General features: G+C 39.5%; 1 protein-coding gene and 1 long non-coding RNA gene across 2 annotated transcripts; one reads left to right on the top strand and one right to left on the bottom strand.

Moving 5' to 3' along the window:
- Positions 1–12,074: 12,074 nt before the first annotated feature.
- On the bottom strand, positions 12,075–13,739 carry LOC148900915 (uncharacterized). The gene is made up of 2 exons (XR_016114533.1): positions 13,274–13,739; positions 12,075–12,685 (listed from the first exon to the last, which is right to left on the bottom strand). It is a non-coding gene; the product is annotated as an uncharacterized LOC148900915 (long non-coding RNA).
- A 205-nt stretch (positions 13,740–13,944) lies between these two features.
- On the top strand, positions 13,945–17,020 carry irx5a (iroquois homeobox 5a). The gene is made up of 3 exons (XM_088992984.1): positions 13,945–14,547; positions 14,970–15,408; positions 15,785–17,020. Exons 1-3 carry the CDS (start codon positions 14,248–14,250, stop codon positions 16,465–16,467), a joined length of 1,422 nt encoding a protein of 473 aa, XP_088849110.1. The 5' UTR covers positions 13,945–14,247; the 3' UTR covers positions 16,468–17,020.
- The last annotated feature ends 292 nt before the right edge of the window (positions 17,021–17,312 follow it).

The raw sequence follows: 17,312 nt of genomic DNA, 5'->3' as shown, positions 1-17,312 counted from the left end.
TGTGTACTCTGTCGATATCAGATGACTGCAAGCGGCTGCCATTATGTTATCAAAGCCGCCTCGGCCATGGAGCTAATCCCTGATGTATTTTTAGTCACAAGTGACTGATGAAGTGAAATTACTATATCAGTGATAAAAAATAAAATGTGGGACCTCACTGTGAATAGCCTTTACAAGATCGCTCTTGAACGCTGCGGCGGCAATCTAAATGAACTTGTATGACAGCAGCGAGCAGTGCCACAATACATCCATGATGACTCGGAGGTGAAGCGCAGATAAGGATATATTATGCGTTCATAATACGCCAAAATGATCATTTCGGCTCGAAAATGTCTGTTTCCATTGTGCTGGTGGAATATGAAAACAGTCCTTCCATTCAGCTGGACATAACTCAATCAAGAATAACGAGGCAAATCTAATCGTGGGTTTTAGTCATTATAAGTGTGGCCATTTTTTTTTCAAGGGCAAAATGGACTTCATTTCCTGTTGCCGCCATGTCCTAACTTCTTTGTTTATTAAGGCACACTCAGATGTTCAAGCTCTCACTGTTATTGTACCAATAGTATTATGTGTTCCATATAAATGTCTAGATTCTATTTTTAAAATTTTACACACATTATTAAGGGCAATTTTGAATTAAAATATTCTGATTTTTCAGCAAAATAAATTTTCAACCTGCATGTTTTAATCAAACAGCAACAGTCGTCATGTGGTTTGGATATTGGATGATTTATTTAAAATGTATATTTTATTTTACAAAACATTTATTTTGATCCGTTAGGGTAGATCGGGGACAAAGCATTCAAATATGAATTGGATTGGATTCGCCGTTATTAGTCTCGGAGTGGAGAAATTTACATTTCACAACAGCAAAGTGATGAAAGGAAGAATAAAGGAAAGGAAGAAGTACAATAATAAAATACAAGAGCAGCTGTAAAGGCAGCAACTATAGTTGCGCCATTTTGAAGTAAAAAAACAAAAAATAATGTGACACAACAAAAAAGACCCAGACATTCAATCTTAAGCACTTTCTTCACCCTCTTTGTTGTATGAAGCAGTTCTAGATGAAAGAGGAGAAGATCAAAGCATCATTTTCACCAGTGGATCAGAGACATCATGGTGAAATGTGCATGTTTGCTACAAGATAATGTTGAAAGCAACCACGAAGATTTAGCATCCATCGATGAAAATATAATGTCTCACATCTCCTGTCCCACGTAAATTTGCTTCAATTCCAAGCCGCGACAGCTCCTTTCAGTGAGGCTTTGAAAATACTGTCTAGAATGTAATATCATTTTTCATTCTCAGGCTACTTCAATAACCGACAAATTGTTATTAACGTTGCTGTGATAAAGCACAATCGCCCCGGAGCTGTCCAGTTATGACAGTCAAATAAATGGCACTGACGTTCCTCCCAAATCAAAATATGGATATGGAATTAATTATTAATATTTTTTTTCATTTGTTCATTCATGTATTAATTTATTTTTGTAACCTACATGTGACTTACAAAACAAAGGGTGCTGGCACACATATCCTTCATGGGGCTTTCCTCCCTCCTGTCATTTCAGAAGATCACAAGCAGGCTGTGAAATCCAACTAATAGTCATTATGGGATGCCTGCTCTCCCCGCAGCCTACCTGGCTTGCCAAGGCGGAGTCGCTTGACGCCGCAACATATTTGCATGGTGTCGTCTTATGAGAAGACAGACGACGGGATCAGCAGCATGGCTAATACGCGGAAATAGGAGGGAAGGAAGACGGGGAATTGCGTGTCCTGCACTTGGCGACATATGAAAGGAATTATACAACAACAGCACGACCCAGTGACACTAAAGACAGCCTTGAGAATGTGATTTTTCTCCTGATGTAAAATTAATGAGCACACAGCTTGTAGATGCACCGCCCCCCTCTACCTCCTCATCTTTTGCATGTGAGCTCGAAGAACTCATACCGTCAATACGTCTATTTCTGATCTCCGAATGGCTACGGTTTCAATGTGCCGTCCGAAATGGGCTACCACAAAGCACATATCTGTCGTTTTCTAAAGCTGACTCTCACTTCGACTTTTTACTCGAAAGGTTAAATGTCCAGAAAATGTTGCAAACAGCTGAAATTGTGTAATTTGCATGCCAGACCTGTAGGTGGCACTTTCACTTACAAAAGGAAATCAGATATGAGAGTTTTGAAAGGCACTTATAAATATAATGTAAATATTTATAACAACAACAATAATAATAATAATAATAAATCTCATTTGTAAGCGCCTTTCAAAAGTCTCAAGGTCATTTTACAGTCACAGGATAAGTTTTTATGTGGGTGAGAAGTGGCATCCACACGCGCCAGTGTTCACTAAACCTGGAATTAACTCAGATAGAAAACTAGCTAGCTACATGATAGCTAATAGCTAGCTATCGGGCTAGATAGCCAGATAGATAGCAAATTGCTAGCTAGCTAGGTAGCTAGTATATAGCCAGATAACTATCTAGATAGACAGCTGGATAGCTAGATAAATAGAAAAAGAAGTGAACAGGAAAAAAGAAACAAGAATAAAGTCAGTGGTTTGCTGAAAAAAGATTTCCCCTCAATCCTGTCCAATCAAAATCAAGAACCCCGTGATGATGTAGCATATGTCTACAATAACTATACATAGTGAGAATCTTGTGTTGTGCGATGCTGTTTCGGTCATTTGGAGGATACCATGCATACACTGTCAGAACACATTAGCCGGTTTTCCCTCCTTTGTTTTGTACTGGGACTTTTAACATTTTAAAATGTACAAAATATGTAACTATGAATATCGCTTTACTTTGAAAATGATGAAACAAATGACTAAATGAAAATGAACCAGTAAGAATTAGGAGACTTGGGACCTTCCAGTGATCCATTACTGCAAATCCAGGAAGTAAACTGACCCCTAAATATCAAAAAATATATACAGTGATACCTCAGCTTACAAACTTAATTGGTTCCCAGAAAGTGTGTGTAAGGCGAAAAGTGTGTCTTTCAAAGATTAATTTCCCATAGGAAACCACTAAAAGTGAGAATAATTTGTTTCCAGGTCCCCATAAAACATAATTTTCTACTAAATAAGCCTTAAAACTACACATAATATACCTTATTTTATGTACAATAAATGTGCTATTGGATTGTATAATAAAGTTGGTTTATTTACCTTTTGTTGATGGAGTTGCTTCTTGATGATATCTCAACTATGAATTACTAACACGGTCCCCTGCGAGCTAATTTTCATTAATCCAAAGCAACAGAAGTTTTTCAACCTCTTTGATTGCCTGGGACCGTTGCTTCGACCACACAGAAACACCCTTGGCCACACGTAGCAATGGTCGATTTAGCATACTGGTACAGGGATGCTAAGTCACACAAACGCACACCTTGTTGGTGTTTCTCGATGATCTCCTTCTTCTGCTCGACCGGAATTCCGTTTTGTGTCCTCTTCGGCTGAACACTAGCCTTTGGTGGGGTCTTTTTCAGTCTCAAAAAAGCAAAAGTATCCACTCCATAACAAACCACATTTGTACTGAGTGCACTCAGAGAAATGGGGTGTGTAAAAAATAGTCCGGCAGCCACAGTGGCGCTGTTTGGTCGTGTGGTTTGGTCTCCTTCCGCCGAAAACCAGTCCGTATGCCAAGATTATATTCTCGTGAATGGAATGTTCGTAAGGCGAAAAATTCGTTAGCTAGAGCGTTCGTAAACCGAGGTATCACTGTATATGTTTTTATTTTGTATTTTTTTAGACTAGGGCCTCACAAGTAGCTTTGTCCATTGTTGGCATGGTATCAAAAACCATGCTCATTGGTGGCATCGCACGAGAGTTTGTCAGGGTGAAACAGGACCGCCCCTTCAAAACGCGCTCATTTTCTAGAGTGGCTTTACCGCTATTAGTGTGGATTTTCATTTTGTTTGAAATATGTCTCTGTTTACATCCAAGAAAAACAGATGGCTGTATAGTTGCTGCGCCCGCTGTAAAACGACCCATGGCCTCTCAACCAACGATGTACCAAGCAATGGGTTTTGGCATACCGCTACCCTGCTCAAGTGTACCTCAAAGAGGTAAACACACTTGCAGATAAAAATGGCCTTATGTCAACAGCTCTTAAATACCGAGAAGATGCTCAGCTTTCTTGCTCCTGTGGCGAAGAGTTTTGAAAAAAAAGGGGGAAAAGGGGGTTGAGTATCTTAGGGAGAAATCCTCCCCTTCCACATGTAGCATGGCGAGGAAAGACGAGGAAGCGTGGGGGTCAGAGCTCCCGGTGCTAAGCTGTGAAAAGGCAAAAACGTTTGGCGGAGTAATTACACGCCGCACTGCTCTGGGAGTGATTAGTGATAGTTGTCTGTGCGGAATGTTTGCTGCTCGCAGCTTTTATGGGGACACGCTTGCCTTGCTTTGCTAACGTCTCCATTGCATTTGCATCAAGAGACTTGGAAAAGAGTTGCATGTGTCAACGTAAATAGTGAGAGCTCAGCCGAACCGAATCGTGCGTGTTTTTATTGAGTAGCTATCACCATATTGAAGCTCCATCAAGTTCCGTTTAGTTGTAAATGTAATTAGCGAACAAATATACTTGTAAATACGAGTAGAAATATAGCAACAAACTGTATTCAAATATATTGGATGTGATAATGCTTTTTGCAAGGGACATGTCATATAATTCACATTATTTCAAGCTGTATTATTTTATATAAATGTTTCAAATGAATGTGAATTTTAAATTACATTTAAATTAAAAGTGGCTGTGTATTTGTGTGTTCATTTCTGACTTCGTGTACAATAAAATTACATTTTACTGTAATATTTGATCCTCTCCTCTTTCATCTAAAACTGCTTCATGTCACAAACAGGATACAGCAAGTGCTGCAGAATGAATTACTCTCTGTGTCTTTGTGTTGTCATATTTGTTATTTGTTTTTTTTTACTTCAAGATGGCACTGCGAGAGTGGGTGCCTTTCCAGCAGCTCCTGTATTTTGTTTTTCTACTTCTTTCTTTCCTTTCCCCTCCCTTTCATAATTTTGCTGCTGTGAATTGTAAATTTCTCCACTGCGAGAAAAATAAAGTTACATCCAATCCAATCCAATTATTCGTAAATGACATTATTGATTATTAACTTATCGACTGCCAGACGATGTGCAAAAATGTGTCCACTCCTGTGCCAGGGTTTGTCATTTTCATTCAAATTGCAGGACCCATATCGAGTTTTTAGGCTTACATAAACATTCAATACAGCGTAAGAAACTTTACACTCACTTATTTCATCTGAAAAAAAAGTTAATTCCTAAGTTATATGGGTCTGGAGTGTCTCAGCTTGAAATGGGGGTGTCAGTACAAAATACAATACAATACATACATATTGATTTTTATAGTGCTTTAACAACAGTTGAAGCTGGAACAAAGCGCTAACATGGACAAAAGGCAAGTGCTGCCCCCTCGTAGAAGGGAAAAAAAAAACATTGCCAGAGTTCTGACCAGCGCTTTATCGGCAACCCCACAAGAAAAACTAAATCCTGAACAAATTCGGGAATGGCGGTCCACGTCGTGCTTTTGAATTGCTGAATAAATTCGGGAATGGCAGTGAATGAGTGAATTTGTTATTTCTGTGTATTTATTTTTATAATGTTAAAATATTCATACATTCCACATTTTTTTAATCTGTATAAAAACAAAGAATTAATTAATCACTATGTTTCCCTTCTTTTCAAATGAGTTTCCACCTACAATTCCAAACCGGTCTTGTCTCCTGCGGCTCGATGCTATGGAATCCCTGAGCTATGTTTAGGGCTTCAGAGGTTTCGGGTGTACATTCGACAGACTAATCCATATATGCTCCAGACAGGTAAGGTGAAATAATGATAGTGATTAAAGTTGATGACACAAAATGAGATGAAATCGTTTGAAACAATTTTGAACAAGAGCATCAGTCCTTTAATTTCTCCGTGTGTAGCAGATGTTTATTTGATGTTTCAAATCTACGTCGACATTGCATGCACCTGATTAAAGCAAAAAAAAAAAAAAAAAAGGAAAAAAATGTCTGAACTTTTCTTTGTTTTTCTTGAGCTCACTGCTTTTGAAACGACTGCCAATAATTACATAGGCCATCAACATCACTAGTGAGACTTAAAAGAAGCCTTTGATTTTAAGGTTGAATGTATTGTGCTTTCAACACCTTCTTAACGTATGAAAGCAGGAACCTGATCTCAGCACGACAGATTGTTTGACTTCCAAGTCGTAAAAATAAAACGTGAACTAATTGGTTTCCTGAAAAAGGTCCACTTATGCATAACTCTTTCATGAAAAGTATGAAGAAAAGGTTTAACCGGTGTCTAAAAAACTATACAATAATATCAAAACTGTAAAAAAATATGAAAAAATGTAAAAAAAAATACAATAAAAAGCCAACCCTTTGAAGAAAGTAAAGAAAAAAAGACAACTTCTGTGGTCACTTCTTATGCTGTTCATTCGCTTCTCGTCTTTCAGCGTCATACTAATTAGCATAGTTAGCTAAACATATTCTTCTTTTCTTTTCAAGTGGTCACCACAGCAAATCAGTGTCCTCCATCTTCAGAGGTTTGATTCGCATGTTTGTTTTGGCCAAGCTTTTACGTCGGATGCCCTTCCTGACATAACCCTCTGTATTTATTATGGGACCGGCAAAAGAAGCTAAAACATAACACTTAGAAAATAAAAAGAAAACTGAGACATCGTTGGTCATTTCCATGGTTGTCATTATTTAACATCCTCGTTTTCAGCTATTAGCATTGTTAGCTAAAACATAGCCCTTAGAACACAAAGAAAAACATTATCTTTCACATAACCTGGCAACAAATACATGTTCCCTGTATTTTATACATTTTTTAATCATTTCAAATAATGTACGGTGTACTATAACTTTTATAATGGATTTTTTTTTAATTGTGAACCGATCTTACAGAGACCATTTTGGCTCAAATCCAGTTGGTCTCAACTGCTGGTAGCTAACGACAATGCTGCCACCGATCCCTAATATTGTCTCGGCAAACCAGCCAAAGTAATCCTCAATCATATATATATATATATTTTTTTTTAATCGCTGCGTATGGTCGGATTGACATAAGCATAATGTGCGCATGCGCGGTAAGCTAGCTACATTTTCGAGTGTTAGCATTTTTTTTATCATTTCAAATGATATACTGCGTACTACAACTTTTATACCGAAATTGTAATCACTTATAAAGGCAGCTATTAGCCAAGGTTGACATGTATGCTAACATGCTTTAGCTACATTCTATTTGATAGCATCTCCTTGATGAAAAAGAATCACTGCATGTAATTAATACTTAACAAGTTTGGATACATAAATAAGATGACAGCACTGACTGAATATTGAGGCTTGTTTCTGTTCTATGCCATATTTGCTTCACAGCATTATTTAATGTGTATATCTCGTGCCTTTACTGCTCAAATGTTTCCGAAAATTGTGAAATGACTTCACTTTTGATTATGTGAATATATAACTAACATTGTATTCCCTTGACTTTAGATTTTAAAACTACGTGAGAGATCAGTTTTGTGGTTCTTTGTAATTGTACGAAGAAATGACGACACACTTTTAGTGTGTCACTGCCATGGGAGTGAAACCAATGGCAACATGAAAATTGTGTGACAATTACTTAATTAAAGTCTCCGAATATATCCTGACACATTGTAATTGTTTGAACTTCAAGTTTTGATTTACTTTTGAGGCACAGACACGCGCCTCCTGTGCTACACATTGTACAATATTTGGGGTTGTTGCGCTTGAGGTTTCAGTCTATTTGGTATTTTGGGTATTTAGGTGACACAGCAGAATGGAAAGAGACAAAAAAGGAAGGGGAAATACCTTCAAATACCACTAAATATGCACCAGGTGTTGGGAATTTTCTGCTTTGGGTGTCGGACAAAAACATTTTTCAGTCTTTCGAGGAAGACTTGGCAGCGTCTGAGAGGAACATCTGAGCCTTGTCCAAACACAACTCACATTATTTCAACATGTTTGACTTTTAAATATTCGATTACACTCGCAATTAGTCCTTGGATATGAGAGTTTATGGCAAAAATCGTCAAATATGGAGCAAGGGAAGATGAATTACATTAATATAAAATCTAGGAAAACATTAGCGGGTAACCTTCGGTTGGGGCACATAAATTAGTATTCATGCTCAAAAACTACACAATAAGCCTGGAGCCCAGAATTTAACCCACAACTTCCGCACTCTAGGGCAGACGTGCTAACCAGTCAACTACTAATGTTTGTACATATCAATGAAAGATGCTGTAAGTTGTGAAACACACCGTAAAGGAAAACCGGAGAGTCCCAAAGCACAAGAATGGAAGGTGTGAAGGATTTGGTGAGCATCGTGGAGAGGAAGGAGGCCTTCACGCATGTCATATGGCGGCGACATATCGTTTACAAGCACCCCTTACATGTTCGCCCTCTACTTAAAGGCAGCTCTGCATTACAAGCCTATTAAAAGCTACTTTTAATTATGCCTTGTGAGCTCTCTCGGGATAAATGTCCTTCGTATGGCATGTGTGTACAAAGAAGTGGCATCGTTTCTTGTTTTTTTTTTCTTCCGGTGGTCCAATTAAAGGGCATGTTGACAGATTAAGGCTACTTCTGGTTTTGTGCTCCAATAACACATTTAGGGAAGATGATGTGGAAGGTGGGGAGAGTTGGAGAGGAACAGTGGCTGAACTCTGAGGGATTTGTGTGTTTACATTACCTGATTTGTGATCTATCACCAACCTTGTCAATTTTGATTACATACACATACACACACACGCACACACACACACACACACACACACACACACACACACACACACACACACACACACACACACACACACACACACACACACACACACACACACACACACACACACACACACACACACACACACACACACATTATTTCAACAGTGTCATTCGGCCACTTTTGGCTCAAGTGCATTATCAATACAGTATTGATGTTGAATTTAATTTAGTCCTTTCTTAACTTATTTGTACTTGTACTCAGTTCACGCAGAATGTATGAGTAATTTAACTAATTCATCGCCATTCACGAATTTAATCGGGAATTGAAAATATGAACTAGAGCGCCATTCCCGATTTTTTGCGGATATTGTTTTTTCTTGTTTAGGTGCTTATAAAGCACTGGCCACAGCCTCTGGCAATGTTTTCCCCTTCCACAAGGGGGCAGCATTTCCTTTTTTTTCATGCTAGCGCTTTCATCCAACTTCGGATGTTGTTAAAGCACTATATAAACTAATATGTATGTATTGCATCATATTTTGGACAGGCGGCCTCATTTCAAGCTCATATAACTCCAGATGCCTATAATTTCTGAATTAACTCTTTTTTTCTAATGAAAGAAGAGAGTCTAATGTTTCTTACGCTGCATTGAATGTTTATGTAGTCCTAAAACTCAATATTCGGTGGGTCCTGGAATTCAAGTGACAATGACAAAAACCCTGGCACTGGAGTGGACACATTTTTGCACCTGTCTGCCAGAGAATGAGTTAAACTGAATTTTCATTCGGGTCATAGCTTGAACCTTCCATAAAGTCAACCATCAATTACTGTTGATGTCTGAATCAGGCAGATGAGCTACACAGTGCGTATGTTAACTGTCTGCTGCCCACTTTTGTAAATGTCTGAGTCATATCATGTTATTTTTTTAACAAAGGGGTTAAATTTATATGCTCATGGTCAGCGGTGAGGAGAGAACGAGTGTACCAATTTGGATGCCACTTTACAAGGAAATATCAAAGTGTTTATATATTGTGAATACAGAAGATAATCATTTGTTTTGTTGAGTTTAAATAATCTGCTAGAAATTGTGAAAAACGGTGCAAATAATCTCGAGCTTCCCAGGTAGTAGACCCGCATTCATTGTAGAGTGATAAAAAAGTGATACTTCTTACACGTTTGCTATTTTAAAATGGTCACCGCTTCAAGGACAACCGATGTCTCCGGACAAGTTGTGTCCATAATTTGTAAAATGCTTCAAATTACTTCTACTGAGCGTATATTACAAAGATTCCACCGCATATAGCTATATTTTACGTTTTAAGACTTGTGCTGAAAATACCAGAAGTCTTGTTTTTGAGTTCGTGACGAGTCCATACGTGACATCACTGAAGGAACGCCCCTGACCGAAAAAAAGGACACATTGTAGCAGTCCTTCCATCACGTCAATGCTTGTTTGGTCTGAAAACCTTGTGTTGCACCATAAAGAGCCAGAAGAGGGCGTCCAAGCTCCATGTAAGGAAATTATCAGTTTTAGTAACTTGAACTGAACAGTTTGAAGCCGGCTTTTTTACTGTTGATAACTGACGTCGGTGGACAAAATGTTTAAAATGTCATTCATAAGTTAATCAAAAAATTACATTGAAATAATTTAAGTTACAGATGCTGGTGCCAGATTTTTCATACTATTTTGTTTGCCTGAACGAGGGGTATCATCAGTCTGAATGCTGACTGCAAGGCCCTGACAGTAGGCTCCCATCCACATTCAAGGCTTCATTGTAAATAATCAATATTCATTTAGTCAGCCCACTTATTGACTCCCAAATGAAATAATATTACAGGTCATTTGTCATGTCACAGATCAAGGACAATTAGAGCCTTTATCCTTCCCCCAAAAAGTGGATATTGAGTAAACACCCCGAAAAATAACACCCAAGTGTAAATAAGTATTTTCTTCATAAAACACTATAGGCAAGGGGAGAAAAACATCAATAGCTGCTTCCTGTGATCCATCCCAAGCAAATCAATCATTGTGTGTGCAGCGGGGCAAGCAGCAGGAGGAGGAGGAGGAGGAGGAGACTGGCGGCGACGGTGCGCAATCTTTGGCCGATACCCCCTCATTTTGGAGCCACTTCTCATAATGGGGTCATCATTTCATCACTTAGCGCATTGCAGCAGTCTGCCATTCAGCCCCATGAGGGTGGGCGGCGCCATCAGATGAACGCCATACATCTTCATCCAGGTCAGTCAAGAAAAAGTAGATCAGAAAATCAACGTTTTTCATTTATATTTACGTACAAGATGAGATCATCAGCGTATTTTGTAAGATATGTGTTTTTCATGTGTGTGAGTCAGGTGACTTCCTTTTTTTGCATCTGGATTAAACAAAAACCCAAAACAAAACAAAAATAAACAAACTGTGTGGGTGTGTACATATGTATTACATTTTATAAACATACTTCAACCTAGTACATATTTTTTTTCAAAAATGCCAATATTCAACATATAGCTACCATATGTACTATCACTATGACAAACTTATACGTATTATAGTGTATAGTCACTTATAATAATACATTTCATTTAAAGGTGCCTTTCAAAAATACATATATGATTTTATGCAAGATTAATGCATGTGTTTTCTCGAGAGGTGATATTTGTTGATGGCCTGTCAAATACTGTAAAGGGCCTTTCGTGGCCCACGTGCCCTATGTTGCCCATCCTTGGTCTTGCACATTTATTTATTAAAAAAACTAAAAAACAAAAAACCCTCCTCATACATCTCAAAATTCCATTGTATAATAATAATAATAATAATAAATATTAATATACAATAATATTAAGTATTATTATTATTATTATGCAATAATTATTATTATTATTATTATTTAAAAAAAGAATAATATATAGTTTATTCATTATAGTCATTATAGTTTATTATAATAATTGTATTTGTATTATATTATGCTGAAATATAATTATCATAATTATTAGTATGCTATATTATAATGTATATGTATATTCGGGTATATAAATATAATCCATTCTTGTTCATATTATGTTCAAAATTGCCAATATTTAATATCATTTTATATATGTATAATATAATAATATAACAATCATTATTATTATTATTATTATTATTGTTGTATTTTGATTATCATTATTATTGTTTTTGTTGTTATTATTACAATGGGAAAGATAATATAACATTAGAAATAAGGCAGACATCAGTCACATCAATTTGGCTTATTTTGGATCCCCCAAAGCATTATTTTGGATTGTGAAAAGGGGGGGGGGGGGTTTCAGGGGGACTTGAGGGGAACTGTTTTGAATTTCAATTGACTTCCAAGTTGCAAAAAGCCCTCAGCTCATACATCAAAGAAAAATTGGTGTCAACTAATCGGTTTAGGACAAAATCCCATGAATACTTGAAGCATTTTGGTGCACCACTTTAAACAAAATCCACATTCCTAATAGCCCCTGAATGAATTCAAATACAGAAATTCTTACTCGCCTGTGTGTGCAGTTGCCTCTCAACTGTATGACGAATTCGTGGAATTAGCATTTGTGCTTTCAAATATCAGACTAAAGAAAGGCTTCCATTCCAGTGAGTCTTGTGTTGATGTCAAGATCATGCTGCTGTCCCCACGTTGTCATCTGATCATTAGATGCTCGACTCGCTTTTGTTTCTCCCTCCCCTGTTCTTCCCCTTTTTTTGGAAATGCTGTCTCCACTCTCTCCGTTTCTTCGTCATCACATTTTTGTCACCCTCTTTTGCGCTGCAGTTTTTTTTAACCACGTGATAATCAGTCGCACGCGCACACGCTCTTTAGGAGCGCCTACAGCGATCCCTTTCGGCTTAACGGGGACTTGAACCAAGCAGCAAAGAGTGCAATCTGCAAGCGCAGAGAAAAACACACATCACATATAAAAATTCGACAAAAAATATTTCTTACATCATTTGTATGTGTTAAAATATATAGTAAATACAAATAATGCATAACTACAAAAATGCAATCATCATTCCAATAACAATTATGTCAATATGCACAAAATAAGAAACAATTTCTTTGGAACAAATTATGGCTAATCTAAAACGAAATACACCGGATAAGAAGAAATTTTAGCATGAATATACCAGTAAATAAACACATCATATGCATGAAATAATTACGGGAATAGAATATAAACCAAAACATACAGAAATATGTGATTTTCAAAATAACATTGATCAATAAAAACAAATTAGATATATGGCGAGAAAAGAGTAATATATATATATATATATATATATATATATATATAAAATGGACCTTAATAAGTGTGCACAATCTTTTGAATGCTATGTAAACCTCTCACATTCCATGGCATACTTCGACAATTATTGCCAGACACTCAGTCACAGACAAATATTTTCTTTTACTTTCACTCGCGTACAGATGAAGCTACCCCACACCAAGATGATTTTTTTTAAAAAAAGCCACCTGAATGATTGAAAACGCCTTCATTGCAGATTCTCATTTTGTTGCTTTTCTAAGCAAAAAAAAAACGCACGCAAAGTACAAAAAAATAAGATAGAATGAACAATGAATGTAAAAAAAATAAAATCAACAAGAAAAACAATAAATCCTGGTTTTTGCTTCTATCTTGAAAGAAGTCGAATGCAGTGCACACAAAAATCAAGGAAGGGAAACAAAAAAAAGTTGTTAAGACTTGCGTGATGTCGCCATCCGAAATGAGCCCGTGCATTGTTCCACTTGGGGAGGGAGCGTGAGAAGACCAATAAATATATATATATATATAAGTCAGAAATGAAAGGATGTTAGTTAACGCGAGAGATGCGGGAGGAGAGAGAGAAGAGTGAGTGCGAGAGAGAGAGTCGAGTGAGTGCGAGAGAGAGAGAGAGAGAGAGAGAGAGAGAGAGAGAGAGAGAGAGAGAGAGAGAGAGAGAGAGAGAGAGAGAGAGAGAGAGAGAGAGAGAGAGAGAGAGAGAGAGAGAGAGAGAGAGAGAGAGAGAGAGAGAGAGAACACCCTCCACCTTCCAGAGATTACACCCCTCCAGAGTAGGAGGGGGGAGGAGGACGGGGGAGGAGGAGCGTGCTGTGCAGCGAAGTCGGCTCCTCAATTTCCAACTTAGCATCTTGGCATACGCGACTAGATTTTCCCATGCAGGGCAGGCGAAGCCCTCTTTAAAAGTCTGCTTGACAGCCGAAAGCAAAATAGCCACCCGGGCATCAGAACAGAGGAGCTGCACGAAATTCGTTATTAAAAAAAGATAAAAAGAAGAAAACAACTGGAGGAAGACAGAAAGGAAAGATTTTTTTGCAGGGGGAGGAGGAGGCAGCAGGTCTCCACATACGGTTGTCTCTATGCACCCGTGAGAGGCTCCAGAGGGGAAAAATAAGCAAGGAGGGGGGAAAAAGCTCAAAAGTGGAGGGGTGTTAAACTTGCCACAGCTATGGCGTACCCTCAGGGCTACTTGTACCAGCCGTCCGCCTCCCTGGCCCTTTACTCGTGCCCAGCAGCCTACGGCACCAGCGTGATCTCGGGACCCAGGACGGAAGAGCTCGGACGTTCCTCGTCCGGTTCTGCGTTTGCACCCTACGCCGGATCAACCACCGCTTCCAGCGCGGCGGCAGCCGCCGCCGCTGCAGCCGCAGCCGCCTTTAGCGGCGCCTCACCCGGCTACAACTCGCACCACTTGCCATATGGAGCCGACGCGGCAGCGGCTGCGGCTGCCACTTTCACGTCGTACGTGGTGAGTAGACAACGGCTTTATAAGAAAAAAATGCTTTGTTCGATCAGAAAAAAATTAATAAACGAATAAAACTTGTCAGGTGTAAGTCTGTTTTTAGTTGATTCACCGATTAGCTACGGGCGAAAATGGGACTTGAATAATTAGCATCGTGATACAGCTTTTTTTGTTTTCAAAAATGTTTTTCGCCCCTGCAAAATGTTTATTTTATGCGATTTATGTATTTACATTTTTCTTGATCGCCATCTAATCAAGTGGGCCTGCTTACCAAAAGGGCAAAAACGCCACTGAGTTACGAAAAACACAGTTGCATGCTTGATTATTTAAAAAGAAAAAAATGACGAAAAACAATATCCAACAATAATTTTGTGATGAAAATCAAGCAAGGTCAGACTGCATGTTTTTTTCTTCATTATGTCATATAGAGCTCCCCTTACGACCACTCAACTGGCATGGCCGGCTCCATCGGGTACCACCCGTACGCGGCTCCTCTAGGCTCATACCCGTACGGCGACCCTGCCTACCGCAAGAACGCCACGCGTGACGCCACAGCCACCCTGAAGGCCTGGCTCAACGAACACCGCAAGAATCCGTACCCCACCAAAGGCGAGAAGATCATGTTGGCCATTATCACCAAGATGACCCTGACCCAAGTGTCCACTTGGTTCGCCAACGCCCGCAGGAGGCTCAAAAAGGAGAACAAGATGACTTGGACGCCGCGTAACCGCAGCGAGGACGAGGAGGAGGATGAGAATATCGATTTGGAGAAGAACGATGATGACGACGTGACTCCCAATAATCATAATAATAATAACTTTAAACCCAACGGTGACAAGACTCAAGAATTGTCGGATACGGAAGCAGGTTGGTGATGCAGCATGCAGAGAATGAAAAGGGGGGGGGGGGGTGGTATGAAAAAAAAACATCAATTTTTCATCGTGGTCGTTTCTACTCGGGGTGCAAAATTGATTGCTGGTTAATGGCGGTGTATTATTTATAATGGGACAGTCGCTTTAAATAATAATCACCTTGAACTGCCTTCGTTTGACTTGCCAGTGAATGAAACTGCTCATCGTGCAAAGTGTTTGGCACGACATTTATCTCTAAATGCATCAATAAAAAGTGTGAATTGTCCTTGTTAAAAGAAAAATATATTTAACACAACGAGGTTATTTTTTTTTAGTTTAGAGTTTATATTGAATGATACAAAGATGTAAAGATGCCGTTTGCCTGCCCCCAGATGCCAAAGCTCTTCACCCAGTGGATGTGGGTTGCGATCGCTTCAAAGAGGACCCCTTGCACCCCAAGGACGCAGACCCCCTCCTGAGCGACTCCGAGTCCAAAGAACATGAAGACTCACAGGAGCGGACTACGGACTTGTTGGATTCTTCTTCTTCTACCGCTTGCAGCGGTAAACCCACCACGTCATCCCCACGCACGGCGGGGGCCCCTTCATCGGACCTGAGCCACGCGCCCACCTCCGTGATCCACTCGCCCCCTTCAGCCCCCAAACCTAAACTGTGGTCCCTTGCCGAGATCGCCACCTCGTCGGATCGATGCAGAAACAGCGGGGACACGCTGCAAGTTCAGCGGGGCGAGCAGCAACCTTGCCCGGTCGTCATGGGCCCCGCATCGGGCTCCCCTTCTCGGTCCTCCCCCGGGGTTCTCTCGCGGCCCCTCTATTACGCGTCCCCCTTCTACCCCGGCTACACGAACTACCACGGGGCCACTTTCGGACATCTTCACGGCTCGGGCCCCAGCAACACCCCCTCCTCCACGGCTCACTTTAATGGATTAAACCAGACTGTGTTAAATCGAGCCGAAGCTTTGGTGAGGGAGAGCCACAGGGTGAGGGGCCAAATGCAGGTAGAGCTTTGTAAAGACCCCCCTAACGAACTGAAGAAAGGTATGTCGAACATTTAACAGATACGACATTAAAAAAAATGACTTTTTTATTTATTTGAAAAAAAAAAATCAACCCAACAACTGAGCATTATATTCGCCCCCCATTAATTCAAGAAAAATATTGTTTAGTTTCTCAACGAGTGTAAACGAGAATGGTCTTAAGGCTGAAGCCGGGTATTTGTATTCGACATGTATATTTAATGTAGCTTTTTTTGTATTTAAGAAAATGGACGACACGCTATCTTTGAAGTAAATTATGGAGAGAGAAACACTTCTATAAATATATTTGTTCAGCGGTTATTTTGTGGGTGGAAATGTTTGTAGAAAACAATAACACATTTTATCACACTCGAGAGTGTATCTGAAAACGCCACCAGTTACAGATAAAAACCACATTGAACGATTTGAGCCGTTAGCGCAACGAAGATACATTTTTTTTCAAAACCACACGGAAATTATCTTATTCATTCTGATTAAAAGTTTCCGAGAATAATCAGGCGGTTAAAGCCAATTACCTGGCTTGTTTTATGCGGTGCAATCAGGTGGCGGATCGAAGTAATGAGCTCGATTTTATGCCGAATTTAGACCTCATTACTATAGCAAAGGGAGACTGCAGAAAAAAGAGAGGGGGAGGGGGGTAGATAGAGGGAGAGAGAGAGAGAGAGAGAGAGAGAGAGAGAGAGAGAGAGAGAGAGAGAGAGAGAGAGAGAGAGAGAGAGAGAGAGAGAGAGAGAGAGAGAGAGAGAGAGAGAGAGGACGTGGATTCACAGCATAGAGGCTCCATTAATTCAAGGCGAAGGGACACACGCTATTTTTAATAACTGTTTGCACACACGCACACACGCACACACGCATATCCACAC

The sequence above is a fragment of the Hippocampus bargibanti genome, linkage group LG03 (assembly GCF_051943395.1).
Source record: "Hippocampus bargibanti isolate YZ-2025 linkage group LG03, ASM5194339v1, whole genome shotgun sequence".
NCBI lineage: Eukaryota > Metazoa > Chordata > Actinopteri > Syngnathiformes > Syngnathidae > Hippocampus > Hippocampus bargibanti.
The sequence above is the reverse complement of the archived record's forward strand: the minus strand, read 5'-3'. Positions and strand labels throughout refer to the sequence as shown.